Genomic DNA, 21,526 nt, shown 5'->3' on the forward strand with positions numbered 1-21,526 from the left:
TGCAGTTCCTACTACCTCTGTTCTGCAAAGTGGTTGCTTAGTCTACGCTTCTTTTTCCCAATGTAGAGAAGACCACATACACTACACACTATGTTTACACTATAAAACCTGGAAGTTTAGATCTCTCTGGATATGTACTGGTTACTCAGTTATGTTAATACAACTTACATATCTTGAGGTTGAAATTTTGTTTATTAAAAGTCAAAATGTCTTCTAAGTTCCCGATTACCCTTTTTTGAGGGATAAAGCCCCTCAATGTTTAAAGAGCAAACATCTGCTATTCTATCAACATTCGTATTACCTGGTAATTGAAATGGACCCTTTTGATGGTTCTGTTAAGGGATAAACGTGTCTTACAACATTGCCAGTATTACTACTATACTTTTCTAGTTTCATGAGGTTGTTGGAAGAATTTAAACCTACCCCGTTTCTTGGGATTCATAAAAGCGCATTGATTGGGAGGTACGCAGCGCCGCCTGTCGGGTGGGAGGTAAAACTACCCCTTTTATCCCTGAATGGACTCCAAGCCACGTTCGCGCGCACGCACGGCGCCGGTCACGTCGTCACCGCGCAGACGGTGTATGTGTGCGCACAGGGAGCGCGGAGTGGGGGGTATCGGCGAGGTGAAAGGTCGCGGTCAGACGCAGGGAAGCTAATGATTCCTATATGTCCGATAGTCTCCTTCGCTTACGGTGAGTACCGATAGCACCAGGTCCTACCGCATCACCCGGCCCTGCCGCCAGGAGCTTCCAGCCGCCGGGGTGCGGGAGGCGGGGAGAAACGCTACCTCATCCCTTTCAAATCAGTGGCTCGGGCGGTGTTCAGTCTATAGTATCTGAAGCAGCTCGGGGTAGGGCGCCCAGCCGGAGTTTGGTGTGTCCCGAACCCGGCTTCACGGAACCGCCGCTTTCCGCGGAATTTTCCTCTTCTTCCTCAGCAGCCGGAAACGGCCCGTGATTGACAGGGGTGTCGGCCAATCGGAAGGCGGGTAGGGCGGAGGCATCCGGTCTGTCCATCCATAATGCCGCAGGGCCCCATTCAGTAAAGACCGTGGATTGAAAAAAAAACTGCAGATGCTGGAAATCTGAAACAAAAGCAGAATTTCCTGGTAGAACTCAACAAGTCTGGCAGCATCTTTGGACAGTAGGCAGAGTTAACGTTTCGGGTCCAGTGGTTCTTTCTCAGAACAGGTTCTGAAGAAGTGTCACCGAACTCGAAACGTTAAAGTCCATGGCATTATTATTTAATTCCCCTCGAAAACCTTTCTTTCTTGCTTGGTTGACTTGTGGTCGATTCAAGAGTCTGGTAGTTTCCTTCGCCATTCACGACATTGACTGAACTGCGATTGAATGATCAACTCCAATTAAAACAAAAGCTGGTGCAATAAGCCGCTTTGCTCATGTTGTATTCCGAGACTTTTCGTTCCCCTCCCCGCGGCTTCGCTTTATTATGTCCTAGGGGTTCACAGACTCTTCTCTCACACAATGACCGACTGCAGTAGTTTTTATTTAGTCAAGGGGCACTAGTGTGCCCGCGATTGAGAGTCGTGAATGGAAGTTATTTGCGATCGTTATTGTGGTGGTTCGCAGAGGTGATGCTAATAAAGTTTTGTTTGATTCTCCCCCACCTCCCTCTATCCTGCCCTTCCCCCCCCACACAACCCGGCGCCGGCTCGGTCACGTGACGCAGTGCCCGGCCGGTTGGGCGAAGACGCCAAGATGGCGGCGAGTAACTACTACGGATTCGCGCATGGCGGCGCTCAGTACAGGTAGGAGGGGGGTGGCAGAGCCGGTCCAGTACGGGAGGGACCGTTAAACGCCGGCAAAGCTACCCATACGGACATCCCTCCCTCAGTAGCGAAACTGTTTTCCTCTCACACCCCCCTCCCCTCTCATTCCTTCCCCCACATGAAAACCCTTACATTCCCCCTCGTGCTGGGTCTGAATTAACGGCGGGACCCTCGGTTACCGCAAAATGGCGGCCGTAACCAGGCCCTCCGGACTACAGCAACGAACAGATGTGCACAGTCACTGGGTGCAGCTCCTCTCCCCACTCTCTCTCCCCTCGGGATTCAGTGCTGCACACCTTCCCTGACCATGGGGGAAGGAGCCCAGGTACCGACCTCGATGTGGGTGTGGGTTTGGGTTTGGTTGTGTTGGGTTGGGTTGAGGAGGGGGGAGGTACAGGTGGCAACTACCTGCCTCGTTTCTCATTTTACCTTTCTGCCACCGGTTTAGATGATGGCGTTGCTGCCCTATGACTGCACCGTTATCGTTCCATGGGAGGAGCATTGCCTAGCTTTAGGCTTTCTGATCTTTAAACCGGTTTTCATCTTGTTTCTACTTATCGTTCGCTATATTTTTAAAACATTTATCATAACTGTATTTGCATTAGAGTACCTATCCAGTTAGTTCGCTTATTTCAGATTCTGACTTTTGGAATATTCTATGATCTGTGAATGGGTTGGAACGTCTCATTGTAAAGCTAAGAAAATACTACTCGTCTCTTAGTAAACTGTGAAATCGACAGTGTAGTTTAGTGTTAGCAGTTGAAATATGTTCTGTTGTCTTATTGAATAATCTGCTTCCTTTTTAAATGCATTATTTGTAGAAGAAACTCATTTTATTAGTAAATCAGTTTTGCAAAAAGTTTCCTGTCGAGAAACATTTAATTTCACCTAAATTTGGCTGACCTTTAATCACAGAAGTTTGGTAGCCATTGGATTTTAGGATGAAATTCAAACATAAAAATTGAAAAAGTTGTGTTCCATTGGGGGGCTCTTGTCAAATCCTGTCAACATCCTTGGCCCTTTTGAATTCTGACTTGTCATCTATATCTGTTTTTCTAGGCCTCCCCTCTATTGATTTCACGTATAGTACAAATGTAGCTGTTTCCTTGTCTGGAATCGTTTCCCAATTTCCGAATAGCAGAACTATTTTTGCATTCAACAATTGGTTTTGTTGAAATGGTCAAGCATTTGTTTTGCATACGTTACGGTAGCACACTTGTATTCTTTCATGTGCAAGTTTTCTATTTAACCGTCAGTGGTTTGGAGACTGCAGAGTGGTCGAGAAGCTTTTGAGTTGGACTTAGATACGTGTGGAAACTCTTTGGATGTTGCCGAGGAGCAGCATGTACATAAGATTGGGTGGGCAAGAGAGATCTTTGGGAAATTAAGAGTAACTGTAGAAATGGGAAAATAAACCATTGATAATTTGCTAACCATGGTTAGATGAGAATGATTTAAGTCCAACCTAGCTGGCTGAAGGAGAAGTCAACTGCCAAAGGTTGTGGACAGGTGAAGAAAGATGAGAAATTGTCAGCCTTTGTCATATCATTTTGTTACCTTGAAAACTACTTCAGCGCTGTGGCATGGGTGAGAAATTAAAGGGAATTAACTTAAAAGTGGAATTCTGGGAAACTGACCATATTCATATATTTCTTCACACAAAGGGTTGTAAGTCTTTGAATTTTTTTTTCCACTCGAACGTTGTGGAAATTTCATAATTGAAATAGATTTTTGATTGCCCATGAAATCGGACTCCACGGAAAGGGTAGGAAAGGAGTTGATGCCAGTGATTAGTATCATGGATTGATTGGTATTGAATATCAGAGCAGCCTTGACGGCCCGTATGGTCTACTTATGTTCCTGACTATTTATTCTTATGATCCAAATTTGAATTTGGGAGGTGAGAACGCATTCAGGAATATGGAGGGGAAACAAAAGTTGAGGCTTGGAGGGGAAACAAAAGTTGAGGCTTGGATGGTAATTTGCAAGGTAGAGATTGAGGGCATTTTTGAGGAGATAAGTGATAACAGATTTAGAGGAGAAAAGGACAGAACCTGCACAGAGGAAACTGATAATGCCAGCTGAAATGGGAACCAGGAAAGAAAGCTGGTTGGTTAGTTTAGCAGGACTAGGTTTGAAAGAGCAGGGGATGGTTCTTGTGGATACAATGAGCTCTGAGAAATTGAGAGTTTGGAGAGAAAATAGAACGAGGTACAAGTTCAGGGTTAGCTTAATAGGAGAGTGATAGAGGCAACTGCTCAGGGGACCTCAGTCTTACAAAAAGAAATCCAAGAATTCACCTCACAGTGGAGGAGAGAGATGAGAGAATAGTTTCCGAAAATGGCTTTCATGAAAGAAAGGGAGGTGGGGGTATCTTTATTTCAAAATTATTCGGGAATGTAGTAACCAATTTTCACATGAGAGCAAAACCTAATACTTAGTCGACCAGCCAAATCTGAGAATGGATGTTTACACGAAATGGCATTACTGATTGTGGTGCTGAACGTTCTGTTGTTTTCCTTTTTGGTACCTAGTAGCTGATAGGCACTAACTGTACATTTCATATGGCTGGTGTTTATTGTCAGTACTGAAAAGTGATAAGCTAGTTATGAAAGAAAAGCTTCAAAAAACCTAAGCGAAGGACTCAGGCCTGCAGTGTAGATCCCACAAAGGATAGGATAGTTGAGAGGAGGCAAGATCAGTCAAGTGCTTGTCGTTGGGTGTTGCCAAGCCTGGGTTTGAAAAGCCTGTGGATTTCAGGAGAAATGGAGATGAAAGGAGCTGTGTAACTTCATGCTTTTGGAGTCTGGGACCGCCTGAGAATATGGCACCTGGTTTTGAGGTTTCGTACAAAGCTCTGATTTTTACTAGTGGTGTTTGCCACATCGTGTTATGTAAAATCTGCACAGAAATAGCCGTTTGAACTTAACTGGTCTATCCTGGCATTCATACTGATCCTGAGCATTATCTTATTCTAATTACCTCTTCCCACCTTCCTGAATCATCAGTGACCCCATGTTTTTGATTTGACTCGTGGTTCAGTTGGCTTAGTGGGCTGATGGCAGGTTTGTGATGTAGTGTGAAGTTAACAGCATGGGTTTGTGGTTACCGTGAAGGACTCTCCTCCTCAACCTCTCCCCTTGCCTAAGCTGTGGTGACCCTGAAGTTAAACTACCACCAGTTGCTTCTGAGAGCAGTCCTATGGTCTGCTAAGACTGTGGTGATTTTACCTTACTATTTGAATGAAACCTAAATGTGTCAACACTACTGGTAGCAACTACTTCGGTGTTAAATTCCTTTTTGCTGGTATAAAGGTGTCTCCCATAAATTACTACTTTGGTCTATTACTAACTGTCTAATAATTATTCCTCTTATATTGCCCATAAGAGAAGAGCTTTGTCCCAATCCTCTCTGTCGAACCTTTGTCTAATTTGAGCACCTCTGTCAGATGTCTTTTGCCTTTTCACTTACTCAGAAAGTAACCCTCAATTTGCTTAATCTCTTATTGTTGCATCCTCTGAATTCCATTAGCATCCTTCAATCTTTTCTGCGCATTGTTTTAAATTGAGTTGCAAAATTGTGTGTCACCACAATCTGTAACCCATAGCCTGTCATAACTATATTGCCCAGCCTTTTCAATATTGGATGTTGGTGACCAAGTCAGCAGCAGTGCCAAATCAGCTGGCAGCCTGGTCAAGTTACCGTTTAGGATTCCATGCACGCTCAGTTGTGGAAATACCATCTGATAGATCTAAGCATCCACAAGCAACAGAAAAGTTAAAAGCTATGTAGCCCCGTTACATTCAGACATGACTAATGGCAAACAGTTCAAGAAGTGATGGGAGGATGTGGCTTCACATTGCCATCCTCAGTGATGTAGTTAAGGCAAGGCTGAAGTCTTTAAAACTGTCCTCAATGAGAAGTGCTGAGTTGATCCATTTTAGCTCCTTCTTTGGGTCCTCAGCACAGATAATTAAAAAAAAAAATTTGTTCATCAATGGTGGGTGTTGCTCATTTGGCCACCATTTATTATCTTTCCCCTAATTGCCCTTGAGAAAGTAGTGGTGGTGACCTGCTGCCTTGAACTGCTGTAGTCCTAGGATTGGAGGGAAAGCTTATAGTGCCATTAGGAATGGAATTCAAGATTTTCACTCCGTGAATGTGAAGGAACAATAATACATTTTGAAGTCAGCATGGTGTGTGCCTTGGAGAGAAACTTGCCAGTGGTGATATGCGCATGCATCTGCTGCCCTTGTCCTTTAACGTGGTAGAGGTCAGAGGTTTGCAAGGTCCTCTCTGAGAGTCTTAGTGTGTTAGTGCAGTGCGTATTATATACGGTACGCACTGTTGCTACTGTGTGTTGGTGATGAAAGGATTGAATATTGAAGGTTGTGGATGAAGGGGTATGGGCCAAATGCTGGCAAATGGAGCTAGATTAATTTAGGATATCTGGTTGGCATGCGCGAGTTGGACCAAAGGGTCTCTTTCTGTGCTGTACAATTCTATGACTCTACGACTCTAAGTGCCAATTAAGCAAGCTGCCTTGTCCTGTCTGGTGTCAAGTTTCTAGTGTTGTTGGAGCTGCACTCATCTGGGCAAGTAGCGAATATTCCTTTATGCTGTTGACTTGTAGATGGTGGACAGGCACTGAGGAGAGAGTTATTTGCCACAGAATTTGATTTGATTTATTATTGTCACATACCTAAATACAGTGAAAATATTTTTGCGTGCAGAACAGGCAGATTATAACATACAAAAATCATAGGGTGATTGAACACAGCAAGGAATACAGTTACGGCTGCAAAGAAGATGCATAGAAAGCAAGATCAACATTAGATTTGAAATTTGAGAGGTCCATTCAGAAGTCTAATAACAGTAGGGAAGAAACTGTTCTTGAACCTGTTGGTACGTGTGCTTAAGCTTTTGTATCTTCTGCCTGATGGAAGAGGTTGGAGGAGATTTGTAATCTTGGTGGGAGGGGTCTTTGGCTGCCTTACTGAGGCATAGAGGAGTGTACAGGGAGTCAGTGGATGGAAGGTTGGTTTGCGTGATGGTGTGGACTGTGTTCACAACTTTCTATAGTTTCTTAGTCCTGGCAGAGCAGTTGCTGTACCAAGCCACGATTCATCCAGATAGAATGCTTTCTGTGGTGCAACTTTAAAAGTTTGTGAATATCCTTATGGACGTGCTGATCTTCCTTAGCCTCCTGAGGAAAACAAGGTGTTATGCTTTCTTGACCATTGCATCAGTGTGTGTGATCCAAGACAAATTAGTGATCATCATTCCTAGGAAACTCTCACTCTCGACTGTCTTCATCTCAACTCCATTGATGTAGATAGCTGCATGCTCTCCTTGCTTCCGGAAGTCAGTGAGCAGCTCTTCAGTTTTGCTGACATTGAGGGAGAGATTGTTATCTTTGAGCCACATCACTAAGCACTCCTATCCTCTGACTAGCTCTTGTATCCACAGTATTTATATGGCTAGCCCAGTTCAGGTTCTGTTCAGTGTTATCCCCCAGAATGTTGAGGTTTTGATTTTCTCTTGTTATAAATGATTGTTGCCTGCCAAATGTGGCACGAGTGTTACTTAGCAGTTATCATCCCTAGCCTGAATGTTGTCCAGGGTTTGTTGGTTATAGACATGGAATACTTCATCTGAGATATTGCATATGCTGCTGAAAATTGTGCAATCCTTAGAGAACACCTTCATGTTGAAACAGCTATGTATGCTGGGTACGGAAATTCTACGAACTCTTGGAAACATCTCGCGCACAGTGCTTAAATGAGGCAAGTCTACAACCTAATTATTCCGGTGCAGGTTCAACACTGTCATCTAGGTGACAAGATGGAAAATTCCTTGGATGTCCTGTCCATGAAACACAGAATAATTCTAATCTGACTAATTACTGCTTCATCAGGTTATTCTCAATTATGAAGTGACAAGTGAGCGAGTACAGACAATAGCTTATTCATTAATCTTCATTTTAGGTTCCCATTTTGCTCCAGTTCACATTATGATCTTTGTCCCAATATGGACAAAGGATTTGAATTCCAGAGGCGAAGTGAGAGTGACTGTCCTTGCAACCAAAGCAGCCTTTGACAAGTGTGGCGCTAGGGAGTCCGAAGTTACTGTGATTTGAGTGGACTGCTTAGAGTCATATAGGGGGTTCTCCTATAACGCAATAGTTGTGTTCTAGAGTAACATCGCATTGTACAAGATTGTGCTATAGAGATAATGGGGCCTATGGGGAAAAACAGGGTTAGGGGCAGAGCACCAAAAAATATTACTGAACACTCAAGCTCCGTGTGTGTGTGTGTGTGTCACTCGCTCGTTCTGCATGTGCGTGTGTCTCGCTCTCTGCATCTATCGAGTGCTCCATATTTATTTTGTCTGAGAGCAAAGAGATGGCTTAGCGTTTGTATTTGATGTCAAAGATAAGCAGAGACAGATAAGTGGCTGCTGAAAGTAAATGCAACTTGTAAGTATGTGACAGTGAATTTTTGATGAGAAAGGCAGATGTGTTAGACTATGAACATAAATGGATGCATAATTTACAACAACAAGGAAGTTGTCCTAAAACTTTATAAATCAATGGTTAGGTGTCAGCTTGAGTATTGTAGGTAAAAGAAAACCCTTCAATAACAACTTTGAAAAATACATTGAATAAATTCTCGAAAACCAAAAAGCAGGTTGATGGGAAATAGTGAAGTGGCACAATTTCAATTCCTTTCTTAAAGAGCAAGTCCAGTGGACTCAATGGAATCATGTTATAGCCAACACAAAGTTTGCATTTTAGAAATACTGTTGCCCTATTTGTCAATTGCGTTATTGCCAACTCACGTTGCCAGAACACATCATAGCAGAAACCCCGGACCTGGTACAAAAGAAGATTGCGATTGGAAACCTTCGGCTCAGCCTCAAGATATTGTTATGGGAGTTCTTCGTAAAGCTAGAAGTTGTTGTTCACTGATGATTGCTGCGTGTTTAGTTCCAGTCCATGTCCACATAAGGGGGACCTGGACAACATTCAGTCTTGAGCCACTGAATAGTAAGGTGTGTCATTCACCTGTCAGACAGTGACCATTTATGTGGTCACCATTTATGAGAAATGATTCTTGACCAGTCATATGAATATAGTGGCTATAAGAGCAGGTTAGAAGCTGTGTATTTTGTGGTGAGTGATTCACATCCTGACTGCCTAAACCCTTTTCGCTATCGAAGTGGTACAGGTCAGGAGTGCAGTGGGGCAGTCTCCATTTGCCTGTTGAGATGCAGTACCAGTAGCATTCAAGAAGTTTGGCTCTATAGATGATTTCTGATGCATTGAACTGACCTCCTTCAATTTTTTTTTAAATTGTGCAACTTTTTTCATTTATGTTTTCATAGTTCATTTGCTTTGGTGACATATTGGCATTTATTTTAATATCATTTTAATTATTACTGTCAATTGCTATATTTTTAACGTGGCAATGGAACGTTGAATGCATCTGCAATTTTCCACCGAAAGAACTGCAGATGCTGTAAATCAGGAACAAAAACAGAAGTTGCTGGAAGCTCAGCAGGCCTGGCAGCATGTGTGAAGAAAAAAAATCAGAGTTAACGTTTTGGGTCCGGTGACCCTTCGAAAGGGTTAGATCTTCACATGCTGCCAGACCTGCTGAGCTTCCAGCAACTTCTGTTTTTGTTGCAATTTTTCACTCCTTGGTTTTCTAACCTCTATTATGCATTTAGTTTCATAGTGCTGTATTCAGATGAAATGAGTAAAGGGAGTGAAAATGAAATTTGCAATAATAGCGAAACGTTTTTTAATATTTATAGAGTCAACCTGCAGTTCCTGCTTCAGTTTTTCTTTGTTCTCTAAGACAGTTATGAGCTTAAGTGAATAATATTCAGGGGTAGTGACTATAACATGAATAACTTGTATTTCAAGTTGAAATATTTTGAGCTTAATCCACCAAATATTACTAGGGTAGGAGTGCTGCAGGCAGTTCTGAATTAGTTCAAGTTCTTTTATAGGAACAAGTGCAGGGCAATCAGCCTCTCGAACCAGCCCTGCCATTCTAGATCATTGCAGAGCAGCTGCTCAATGCCATTTTCTTTCACCTGTCAAAATCCCTTAATCTCACTTTAATTTCATTAGTCTCCAGAAACCTATTGATTTTTGTCTTGAACCTGCTCAATCATTGAGCTTTCACAGCCCTCTGGGCTAGAGAATTTCAAAGATTGATCCACCTCTGAGGGAAGGAATTCCTCCTCATCTCAACCTTAAATGGCCTGCCCCTTATTCTGTGATTATGTCCCTTGGTTCTAGAATCAATACTGTACACAGTACTCGGATGCAGTTTCACCAATGCCCTTTATAACTGAAGCAAAACCTTTCTACTCTTGCTTTTAATTCTCCTTGCATTAAAATGTAACATGCTGTTAGCTTTCCTGATTATTTGTTGTACTTGCATATTAACCTTTTATGATGCATGCAGCAAGGCATCCAGATATTTCTGCAACCTCTCACTGTTTAGATAGTGTGCTTTTTTTAAAATTCTTTTTGCCAAAGTGGGCATTTTTACAGTTTTCCATGACATACGTTTTTCACCAGATCTTTTCCCACTTAACCTATCTATATGCCACCGTAGGCTCCTTATGTCCTCTTCATAACTTACTTTCCACCTACCTTTGTGTCATCAGTAAATTTAGCTATCGTACCTCTGGTTCCTTCATGCAGATCATTTGTAGAAATTGTAAAGAGTTGAGGACGCAGCACCAACTCCTGTGGCACATCCCTCGTGACATCTTGCCAGCCTGAAAAAGACTCATTTATTCCTAAACAGTTTTTGTTAATTGGCCAACACTTCTATCCATGCTAATATGTTACCCTGAACGCTACAAATTTTTAATTTCCACAATTATCTTTGTGGTACCTTATCAAGTGCCTTCTGGGTATCTAAGTACAATACATCCCCTGGATCCCCCTTATCACAGCAAAAGTTGTTTTTCAAATAACCCCAATAAATGAGTTAGACATGATTTCCCTTTGACAAAACCATGTTGGCTGTCCCTAGTTACCTTGGTTTATCCAAGTGCCTTGTTATAATGTCTTTAATAATAGCTTCTAACATTTTCCCTGTGAAAAATGTTTAACTGGCTTGTAGTTTCCTGCTATCTGCCTCCACCCCCTTTTTTTTTAAATAAAGGAGTTGCAATAGCTGCTTTCCACATTAAAGGAGCTTTTCCCAAATCTAAGAGTTTTGAAAAATTAAGGCCAATGTATCAACTATCCCACTAACTACTTTTAAGACTCTAAGATGATCTCCATCAGGACCTGGGGACTTGTCAACTCTCAGTTCTGACAATTTACTCAGTACTACTTCCCGGGTAATTGTAATTTTCTTGAGTTCTTCTCTCCCTTTCAATTCCTGACTTAAAGCTATTATGTCATGTTTAGTGAATGCCAGTGCAAAATATCTGTTTAATTTGTTTGTTATCTTATCTTCCATTACGTATTATCCAGATTCATTTTCTATAGGACCAACACTCACTTTTTAACTAATTTATTTTTTCCAAGATATTTAAAAAGAACATTTCATTTCAATTTTTATATTTTTGGCCAATTTTCTCTCTAATTTTTCTAAACTAAATTTCTGATTTTTCTCTCTTTATTATTTTGTAATTTTTTGCATTTTTTAATTCTCTGTTCAATGTTCTGACCTGCTGCCTGTCTTTGTATGGTTATATATCTTTTCTTTGCTTTTGATACTATATTTGACTTTTTGTTAACTACAGATGACAGGTCCATTCCTTAAAATATTTCTTATTTGTTGGAATGAATCCTGTGCTTTGATTATCCCTCAAATGTTTGCCACTGCACTTCCTGTTGACCTATCCCCTACCCTAAATTGCCAGTTCACTTTTGCTTGGTCTGTTCTCATGTCCTCATAATTGTTCTTGTTTAAATTTAAAAATTGGACTTGGACGGACATTTCTCTCCCTTTAAACCATTTGTAAAATTCAATCATATTAGGGTTGCTGCTTCTGAGGGCCGCTTCCATTGAGGTCTGTAATTGCTCCTATCTTGTTGGTCAGAACCAACTCTTAATATAGCCTGCTGTGTGGTTGGTTCTGTAAGATGCTGATCTACGAAATTGTTCCAAAAACATTCAATGAATTCCTCATCTGGACTACATTTTGCCCATCTGATATTTCCAGTCTATATGTTGATTAAATCCTCTTTGGTAATTGCTGTACCCTCTGACAAGCTTCTATTTCTTCCCTGATACCCTGTCCTACCACGTGGTTACTGATAGAGACCCTGCACAAGTAACCTCTTATCTTCATTACTCCTCATCTTGACCCAAACCACTTCTGTTCTGGTTCCCTGAATTTAGGCCATCCCTCTCTGTTGTGCTAATATCAACTTTAATTAACAGAGCCACTCCCATCATCCTTTCCTAGCTTCCTGGCCTCCTTGAATGTCACAAGCATTTCAATATTCAGGTCCTGTCCTTGCTGCATCCTCGTAACTTTCATTCCTACACAGTTCAGTGTCATCAGCAAATTTGAAAATATAACATTGGTCTCCATATATAAATCAATTGTATAGATTGTGAACAGTTGTGGACCTGTCACCAATCCTTGCAGCACTCTACTGGTAGCAGCCCACCAACTTGAGAATGGTTTGTTCATTCTTAAATCTCTGCTTTTTATTGACCCATTTTCAATCCATAATGATATGTATGTTCCCCTAATCACACTTGTTCTACTTGTGTTTAATAATCTGTGTGGGACCTCAGTCAAAAGCTTTTTGCAGAATTCAAATACACTATATTCATTGATTCTCCTTTGTTCTGGACAATGTAATATCATCAAAAAATTCTAAGTTTCTCTAACAGGATTTCCCTTTTAGAAATCCACATTAATCCCAGCAGAGTCGAGCTTAATGGGCGACGCGGTGGCTCAGTGGTTAGCACTGCTGCCTCACAGCACCAGGGACCTGGGTTCGATTCCAGCCTTGGGTGATTGTCTGTGTGGAGCTTGCACATTCTCCCTGTGTCTGCGTGGGTTTCCTCCGGGTGCTCTGGTTTCCTCCCACAGTCCAAAGATGTGCAGGCTAGGTGGATTGGCTATGCTAACTTGCCCACAGTGCCCAGGGATGTTTAGGTTAGGTGGGTTAGACAAGGGAAATGTAAGGATAGGGGAATGGGTCTAGGTGGGATGCTCTTCAGAGGAGTGGTGTGGACCTGTTGGGCTGAATGGCCTGTTCACTGTAGGGATTCTATGATGCTATCCAATTTTGACATTCTTTTCTGAATGTTCAATTTATCACATCCTTTTATATTAGATTAAAACATTTTCCTTCCTAATGACATCAAACTACCAGGCCCTTCGTTCTTCACTCTCCTCCCTCCCTCCTTTAATAGTGGGGTTATATTTGCCACCTTCAGTCACCAGAAACTTTCTAGAATTCCATGGAATTCTAAAAGTTAACCACAAATGCATGCACCGCCTCTGTGGTGATTTCCTTTACCCTGATGCAAAGCCCATCTGCTCCAGGAAATTTATCAGCCCTCAAATCAGGTAACATTTCAAGTGTTACTTCTATTAATAATTTATTTTTCTCTTCAGGTACACCAGTCCCATGGTTGCTTCATATTCCAGGGAGATATTCTGTATCTGCTTTTGTGAAGACGGTTACTGAGTGCCTGTTTATCTGCCATTTCCTTGTCGTTTGCAGTCTTCCTTTTTATGTTTCTGATATGTTTTCATTCATATTTTCTTTTCCGTTTTAGTATCAGCATCTTGATCCTCTTTTGTTTTGTGTCCGAAGTTGATCCCAATCTCAATTTGTGAACCTTCTTTTACATTGGGAATGGCGTGTCATTGCCCATTTGAGAAGGGTAACCAGAAAATTATTATTAGTTGAATGTCTTTTGAGGCAATTACTACGACCTATAACTAAGAATAGGGTGACTTTACACTTTAATTTTTTCAGCTGATCAGAGACATTGTGCATATTTGTAAACAGTAGCTTATACCTGATGGAAAATGATTAAATTCTTTGAAGATGAATAACTGTGGATGTTATTTATATGGACTTTGAGAACGTATTGAATAAAATCCAGCATAAGAGACTGTTGACTAAAGTTGTAGCTTATGGAATTGTAGACAAATTTTGTCCTAGTTAGGCTGAGTGGGAGGAGATCAAGTAAGAATAATTGGCAAATACTCTTTTAATTTGCAATATATGGTTTCCTCCTTCAATTTCTGGCCTCTTGAATGTTCGTTGCATTTATTGATGACCTAGAGCTGGAAAGCCACATATCCAAAATTTCAGTTACATATATAGTACTGAAGAAAGAAACATAATGTTTCAGAGATATTGATAGGTTGAGTGAATGGGTAAAACTATGGCAAATGAATTTGTGTTTAAAGAAAGAAAGAATTGACTGGATACTTAGCAAATGGTGAAAAAGCACAGTGGATGTCTGGGGAGCAGGGAGAGATTCCCAGCCTATAGATCTGAACAAGCACAGAAAACACTTAAAAAGGCTGATGGAAGGTTGGTCTTTATATTTGGAGAACTGGAAAACAAGAAAAAAATGGAAGTCATGTTTCAACTATACAAAACATTGAGTGGATTACAAATGGAAGTATTTTGAACAGTTCTGGGTGCCATATCTTAAGAAAAACATTGTCATTTGCGAAATGGTGTGGATTTAGTAGAATGAATGCCTAGAGTCCAAAAAGCTAATTTATGCAGAGAGATTAAACAAACTAGAGCTATGTTCCTTAAATTTAGATGGATAAGGTGATTTGATAAATGTTTTCAAGGTATTAAGGGGAATAGATAGGTTCGATTGGGAAAAATTAGTTGTTAGGGCTCTGTGCAGTGGATACATCTCTACCTCTGGACCAGGAGGCCCAGGTTCAAGTGACATCTGCTTCAGAGACGGGTAAGACCATCTCTGAACAGGTTGAAAAAATATTTACAAATAGACGTTAAGACTTTTGTGGTGTAATGGTAGTGTCCCTACCTCTTGACCTGAAGCCCAGGTTCAAGTTGCCCCAGACATGTTGCATCATGTCTGAATAAGTAGTTTTAAAAAAAAAAAATTGCCAAACATTTAGTAATACAAAACTTCTCTTGCTGACAAAAGACACCTGTTGTCACAGTTTTTCACCTTGTGCTCATCAGGACATTTGTAAGAATGCCAGTGTAAATTGAGAAGAATGTGCTGATAGGTTGGCAGGTTTACTCTGGTTAGGTATTGCCCTGAGGAATGAACTGGAGAATGGCTGTTGCATATTTAAATTGAAACTGGCATAATGTGTGCACATTATCTTTCCATTTGCAAAGAATGTGTATTAATATATATAACATCCAGTACACACAACTATCGCAGTGCAAGCCCAATTGATGGTCTTAAATTGAGTATCAGTGTAATTCTTAGCATACTCAGGATTATGTCCAATCGTAGAATCACATCTAACATTGGACATTGTTTAGAGTTTTGAAAATACAGGTTGGCTGGATGTAATCAGTACTTCCCACGTTACAAATAGCCAAATTCCTTTTCCCTACTCATTCCTTCTCTGTACAGTTGAGTTGCAAAGTACTGCTCTGATTGTTCTGGACTGTATAAGATGTATGGTCGGCATCTGCCAACCCTTTTTCTAGTTATTCTGTATCCATACTGGGTCACACTGCCAGTGTGGAGATTTGTCTAACTACACTTTTGAAATTGTAACCCAAGTTTTTCAGAATCGGTTTTCCAGATTTGGCATTTAAACTGTGCAATAATACTGAGAGAAAGTTTATCATTATGTCCCCCAGCACCAACAATAGAGCACCAAGCAATTGACCAACCTTGAAATAACTTGTAATTTAGGGTTAAATGCAAAATAAACTTTCTGTAGTTAGCTTTTACCTGTTCACAAATATGATTACACCAATTCTCCTTTAACTTTGCAAGGACTAACGTTCTCAAAAAAACTCAACAGTTTTGTCAGTAGCGATTTCCATTTCGTAAGTCCATGTTGACTCTGTCCAAAGTATCTAGTTATCATACCCTTTAAAGTAGATTCTAACATTTCCTTACTACTGACATGAAACTAACCTGTTTATAGTTCTCCATTTTCTCTCTCCCTCCATCAAGAATAATGGGGTTACAGTGGCTCCTTTTCACTATGTAGGAATCTTTCCCAATCTATAGAATTTTGAAAAATAACCATCAATTCATCTGTTATCTCTAGAATCACCTCTTTCAGCCCTGGGATGTAGCTCATTTGGTCCAGGAGACTTTCCTATTTTGAATTCAATTAATTTTTTAAGTCCTACTTGATTTATTTATCAGTTCTTCATTTTCACAAGTCCCTTGGTTCCCTAGTATTTCTGGTAGATTTTCTGAATCTTCCTTCATGAAGCCGGCCAAAAGTAATTGCTTAATTACTCCTCCATTTCCCTATTCTCCAGTTCAAATGTTTCTGTGTGTGTCTACAATGGGTCCATATTTTCTCATGCCAATTTTTTTCTTTTCATAATGAATACAGTGCTGGAAATCACAGCAGGTCAGACAATATCCACGGAGAGAGCGCAAGCTAACGTTTCAAGTCTAGATGACTCTTCTTCAGAGCTGACATGAAGTGTGGCGGGGACAGCATTTAGGCAATAGTGTGGAGGTAGAGTTCCAGGGGAGAAATGGTACTGACAGTGCAGATTAAGTATTCAGAATGTGAGAATGGCCGAACAATGGTGTCACCAACTGCCAAACTGGAAAGAACAATTGGTCCCATTGGAGTTGGGAGAAAGAACATGGTGACAGAGAATGCAACAAGAAGGCAAGAAATGGGAGTGAGTTGAACACAATATTAAGTCCAGAAGGTTGTAAAGTGTAAAGTGTCTAGTCTGAAGATATGTTGTTCCTCCAGTTTGCACTGATTTGCGGAGTATTACAGCATGCAAGGACTGACAAATGGCCATGTGAGCAGGATGCTGTTTTAAAGGATGTTATAGTCTACTTTTACGTTTCTCACTAACTTGCATTCATCTTCTCTTTTGATTCTAATTTGTTCTCTTTAAACATACACATTTTCTAGCAATGTTGTAATACACTTTCTTTGATCTAATGCAGTCTTTAATTTGTTTTGTTGGCCATGGTAGATTCACCTTTCTTGTTAGGGTTTTGTGTCTTAGAGAGTGTATATTTATTGGAGACCATGCAATGCCGCAAACAAGAATTGTAAATTTAATGCCAGTTACATGGGTATGTGGGGAAGACTGACAATGGTTGACTGGGTGCATAAGTTTAAAAAGGTATGAATGTAAATAAACAGTGGGAAACATTTTCAAACATGATTCAAAGTATTGAACAAAAATATATTTAATTGAAAAACAAACTTTGGATCTTTCTTACTCATTGCTGGCTTACTCCGGCAGGTGAGGATAATGTCAGGTTAAAAGAAGAGGCTAATAAAGTTGCAAAGATTAGGATTAAGTCTGAGGATTAGGAGTGTTAGAAACTAATAAAGGGCCGCCAAAAAGTTGATTGGAGAAAGAAAATAAAATGGGAGCAAACTAGCTGGGAACATGCAAAAGCTCTTATCGGTTTTCTAAATGTATAAAAAGTAACGAACTAAAATCCAACAAATTCCTACCAACGGAGGGCCAAAGCCCTAGAATTCTAAAAGAGAATTGCAGAAGTTGTGGATGCACTGAGTATGGTTTTGAAAATACTCTAGATTCTAGATTCTATAATAGCCATAGTAAATTGGAAGTTAGCAAATGTAATACCACTATTCAAAAAAGGAGAGAGGGAGATATGACGAGGTGGAATATCTAGGCTCGGTTAGTGTAACACTTGTCAGAGAAATTGCAGTAATCCATTATTAATGAGGTTTTAACAATGTGATTTGTCTAATCATACTGTGATTTCCTAAATCAACATGACTTTATGAAAATCATGCTTTACAAATTTACTAGATTTTTTTTGAGGTAACGACTAGCACAGCAAATAAAGAACTAGTAGATGTAACTGGATTTCCAATAGGCATTTGATAAGGAGCTACACAAAAGTGCTAAAGGACAAGATAACAGTAGTTGGAGTTAATAAGACAAAAAGGTACAAGAGCAGAATTAGGCCATTCATCCCATCAAACCTGCACCGTTCGATCGTGGCTGATATATTTTTCAACCCCATTCTTCTGCTAATTCTCCCCATAATCTTTGATCTCCTTCCTAATCATAGAATCTCTACAGTATGGAAAGAGGCTGTTTGACTCATTGAGTTGTACCAACACTCCAAAGAGCATCCTATCCATCCATCTTTCTGTCATCTGCAAACTTAGCAATAATGCCCTCAGTTCTTTCCTCCAGATCATTTAATTTATAATGTGGGCCAACGCTGATCCCTGCAAAACTCTGTTAGTTGCAGTTTCCATTCTGAAAAAGACCCCTTTATCCTCATTCTCTGCCTTTTGCCAGTCTTCCAACCCTCAATCCATGCCAGTACCTGGCCCCTAAAACTGTGGGCTCTTATTTAGCAGCCTCCTGTGTGGCACCTTGCTAAAGGCCTTCTGGAAATCCAACTAGATCACGTCCAATAGCTCCTCTTTGTCTAACTTGCTTGTTACCTTCTCAAACAATTCTAACAGATTTGGCAGGCATGACCTGCCCTTGATTAAGCCATACTGACTCATTCTATTTTGCCATGCACTTCCAAGTGCTCCGTGATCTCATCCCTAACATTGGACTCAATTGTGATACAGTTACATCTGATTCAAGCTTCTCCCTCTCAAACTGCAGGGTGAATTCTATCACATTATGGATGCTGCCTTCACAGGGTTCCTTCTTCTTAGGATGCCTAATCAAGTCTGCCTTATTATGTATCACCAAATCCAGAATTGCCTATTCCCTAGTGGGCTCAACCACAAGCTGGCGCTAAAAAAATCTTAGACATTCCACAACTTGCTTTTCTTGGCAACTGCTACCGACCTGATTTTCCCAGTTCATCTGCATATTGAAGTCCCCCATGATTATTACATATGTGACCATTGTTATAAAGTGGAGGTCGACCCTCTAATAGCTAAAACCAAAGCAGCCAGAGAGGCATGCCTTGCTCTGTAATCTATCAAAAGAGCCCCCAATCTGTTATAAAGGAGTGGTTAACTAAAATAAACCTCTGACACACTTTATCATCAGCAAGCAACAATTTATTTATCTAATTCTGACAGTGAACGCATTAACTAAACTATTAACAACCTGAATAAACCCCTTCGAACTACCAATTATTCCAGAATAAGTAAGATTCTTACCATTTGCTCTTCCAATAAATAAAAGTCCCATTTATATAAAACAAGATTTAAAAAGTTAGAAGTTGGTCTTTCAAAATTACAGCCAGGCTACATCATCTGGAATGTTTGGGCGCCTTCTTGGTGAGCCCTTCTGTCAGGAACATTAACTATTTTTGCCAGAGGTTCCTTTTAATTTAGATGAAGCTTAGTCTAAGGCTTATCGAATTCTGAGAGAGCCACTGATTCTTTCTTTTAGAGCTGAGAGCTGTTCTCTTGGCAGATGACAATTGGCTGTACCCCGATTTTCCAAATGCCCTTGTCTTTTGTACCCTTGATGACATCAATTTCTTACAGTAGATTGGTCCCATGTTGTCAAAACCATCCGATTTAAATTTAATTGGTTTTTGGTATCTGAGGGCCTGGTTTAAATTAATTGGCTAAATTTGAAAACCTGTTGTCTTGGTAAAATGCTGCTTTGACTGCAAACAGTGCAACCTTTTGATGCAAATGTTTCAATTCAGGTGCTCTGTGCACCTGCAAACCCACAGACATCCTCTCTGAATCTCTAAGCATAGAAAAAGCACATCATCTTGTAAAGGGACCACGCACTGTTTTCCCCGTAGCATTTCACAAACACCAAATTCTAACGTCCTGCCTTCCAATCCACAAGTACTCTATCCAACCTCGCGACAGTATGGACAGTAAGCAAGGAGGCATAAAAGGAGTACTTTCAAGTTAGCCTGTGGATGAAGAGTGCAGCAACAGTCAGTGGTGGGAATTCAGCTGTTTGCAATCTAAATAATTACAACGAAGAAGCTGAAAGTCACCTAAATTTGTGAAGTGAAAGGCTCGATTCTTTCACCACTTGTCTTCAATCTTTGTACTCAGTTACTGGCCCTTCTGCCACTGAGAATTGTTGGACCCTATTTACTCCATCAACTTCTCATGATTTGAATCTGTGGCTACTGTTCCAAATACGCCGAAAAGAAGTTTGCATTCAAGTGGCTCTTTCTCCACAATTGTTTTTAAATCTAATTATTTAATTCAGAATTCTAGTCACTGTTCCATTTCGACAGATAGGATAACCAATTTGTGTGCAACACATTTTTCCATAAATAAATCAGAAAACTTGCCAGATAACCTGTTTTGATGTTGGCTGAGGGAAGAATGTTGGTCAGGACACCAGAATAGTTTCTTAGTTTTCTTTCAGCGCACTGGAATCTTGTATGTCGACCTGAATAAGTTGGTTAAATGTTTTAATGTCTTGTTTAAAGCGTGAGAACTTGAACGTGACAGCACTTCGTTGGTGCTTCACTTAAGCGTTAAACTAAATTATGTTCTCAAAACATATGAGTGGGACTTGAATTTGCAACATTCCAACTCATGAGAATTGTGCCACTGACCCAAGCATTGGAAGAGAACGTAACCTGAATAGGAGAGTGGTCAGATATATTGGACATGTAATTCAATGCAGACTAATATAAAGTTATATACTTTAAGGGAGGAAAAGAATGTAAATAAACCATAAATTAGAGTTTTCCAAGACTTTTGTCTGTGTGGACTTGATAATAGGTACCAAACAAATTTGCAGGCAAGATATAATAATGCATCAATTTCTGTATGGTGAACTTGTTGAGTATTTGCCTGCTTGTTTCCAAACTTTCAGAACCACAAAGCTTGAGCACGTAAAATTAGCGAGTAAGACCTAAGGCCCAGTAAAACTCCATTGTGCAAAGTCAGCAGAACTTGAGGGGCCCCTGGTCCCAGTTAAGGTAAAATTGCAAAGTTTGTTTTAAAGAATGTTCCTGTTAATTTTGTGGATATTAATGGAAAAAATGCTCTAATTGCCAAATATTTTCCCTCTAGACCGACTGATTTATGCTGATTTGTTCTTTTAGTGCACAGCCTGCCACTGGCATTGCATATTCACATCCATCCACGCCAGCCAGTTACACTGTACAGCAAGCTCCACCGACAGCCCATGCAGTCACTGCAGCGTATGCTCCTGTGCCCGCTACACAAGCAGTGAGACCAGTGACCTCAGCAGCTTATGGAAGCTATCCAGCCGTGCACTCTGTGACAGATTACAACTATGGACAAAGACCACCAGAAACTACACCACAACCAACACCGGCGACAACGCAAAACTATCAGGTAACCTATATAGCATTTCCTGCTCCAGAATAACATCAGTTTTACTAATGGCACCTCATGAGATAACACTTGTGTTTAGGGGGTGGTACAAAATTATATTCTGGTTAATGCTGTAATGGGAAATGCTCATCTGTCTCACTTGTGTCACAGTAAGTCTGATTTTACTTTGACCATTTCAAAGATGAGATGAAACCGGGTAGCTTGCATACATTAAGGTGGGTTTTACAAATGAATAATCCGTTTTGCCATCCACTAAAATACCTGCAAAAATTTGTGCTGCATGAATAAATGCTTTGATGA

General features: G+C 40.5%; 1 protein-coding gene across 1 annotated transcript; it reads left to right on the forward strand.

Moving 5' to 3' along the window:
• Window positions 1-547: 547 nt before the first annotated feature.
• LOC125481625 (zinc finger RNA-binding protein-like) lies at window positions 548-21,274 on the forward strand. Its single transcript, XM_048593439.1, has 3 exons — window positions 548-692; window positions 1,690-1,768; window positions 20,971-21,274. Exons 1-3 carry the CDS (start codon window positions 656-658, stop codon window positions 21,257-21,259), a joined length of 405 nt encoding a protein of 134 aa, XP_048449396.1. The 5' UTR covers window positions 548-655; the 3' UTR covers window positions 21,260-21,274.
• The last annotated feature ends 252 nt before the right edge of the window (window positions 21,275-21,526 follow it).

The sequence above is a fragment of the Rhincodon typus genome, unplaced genomic scaffold, assembly GCF_021869965.1.
Source record: "Rhincodon typus isolate 14 unplaced genomic scaffold, sRhiTyp1.1 hic_rhity00002871, whole genome shotgun sequence".
Taxonomy (NCBI): Eukaryota; Metazoa; Chordata; class Chondrichthyes; order Orectolobiformes; family Rhincodontidae; genus Rhincodon; species Rhincodon typus.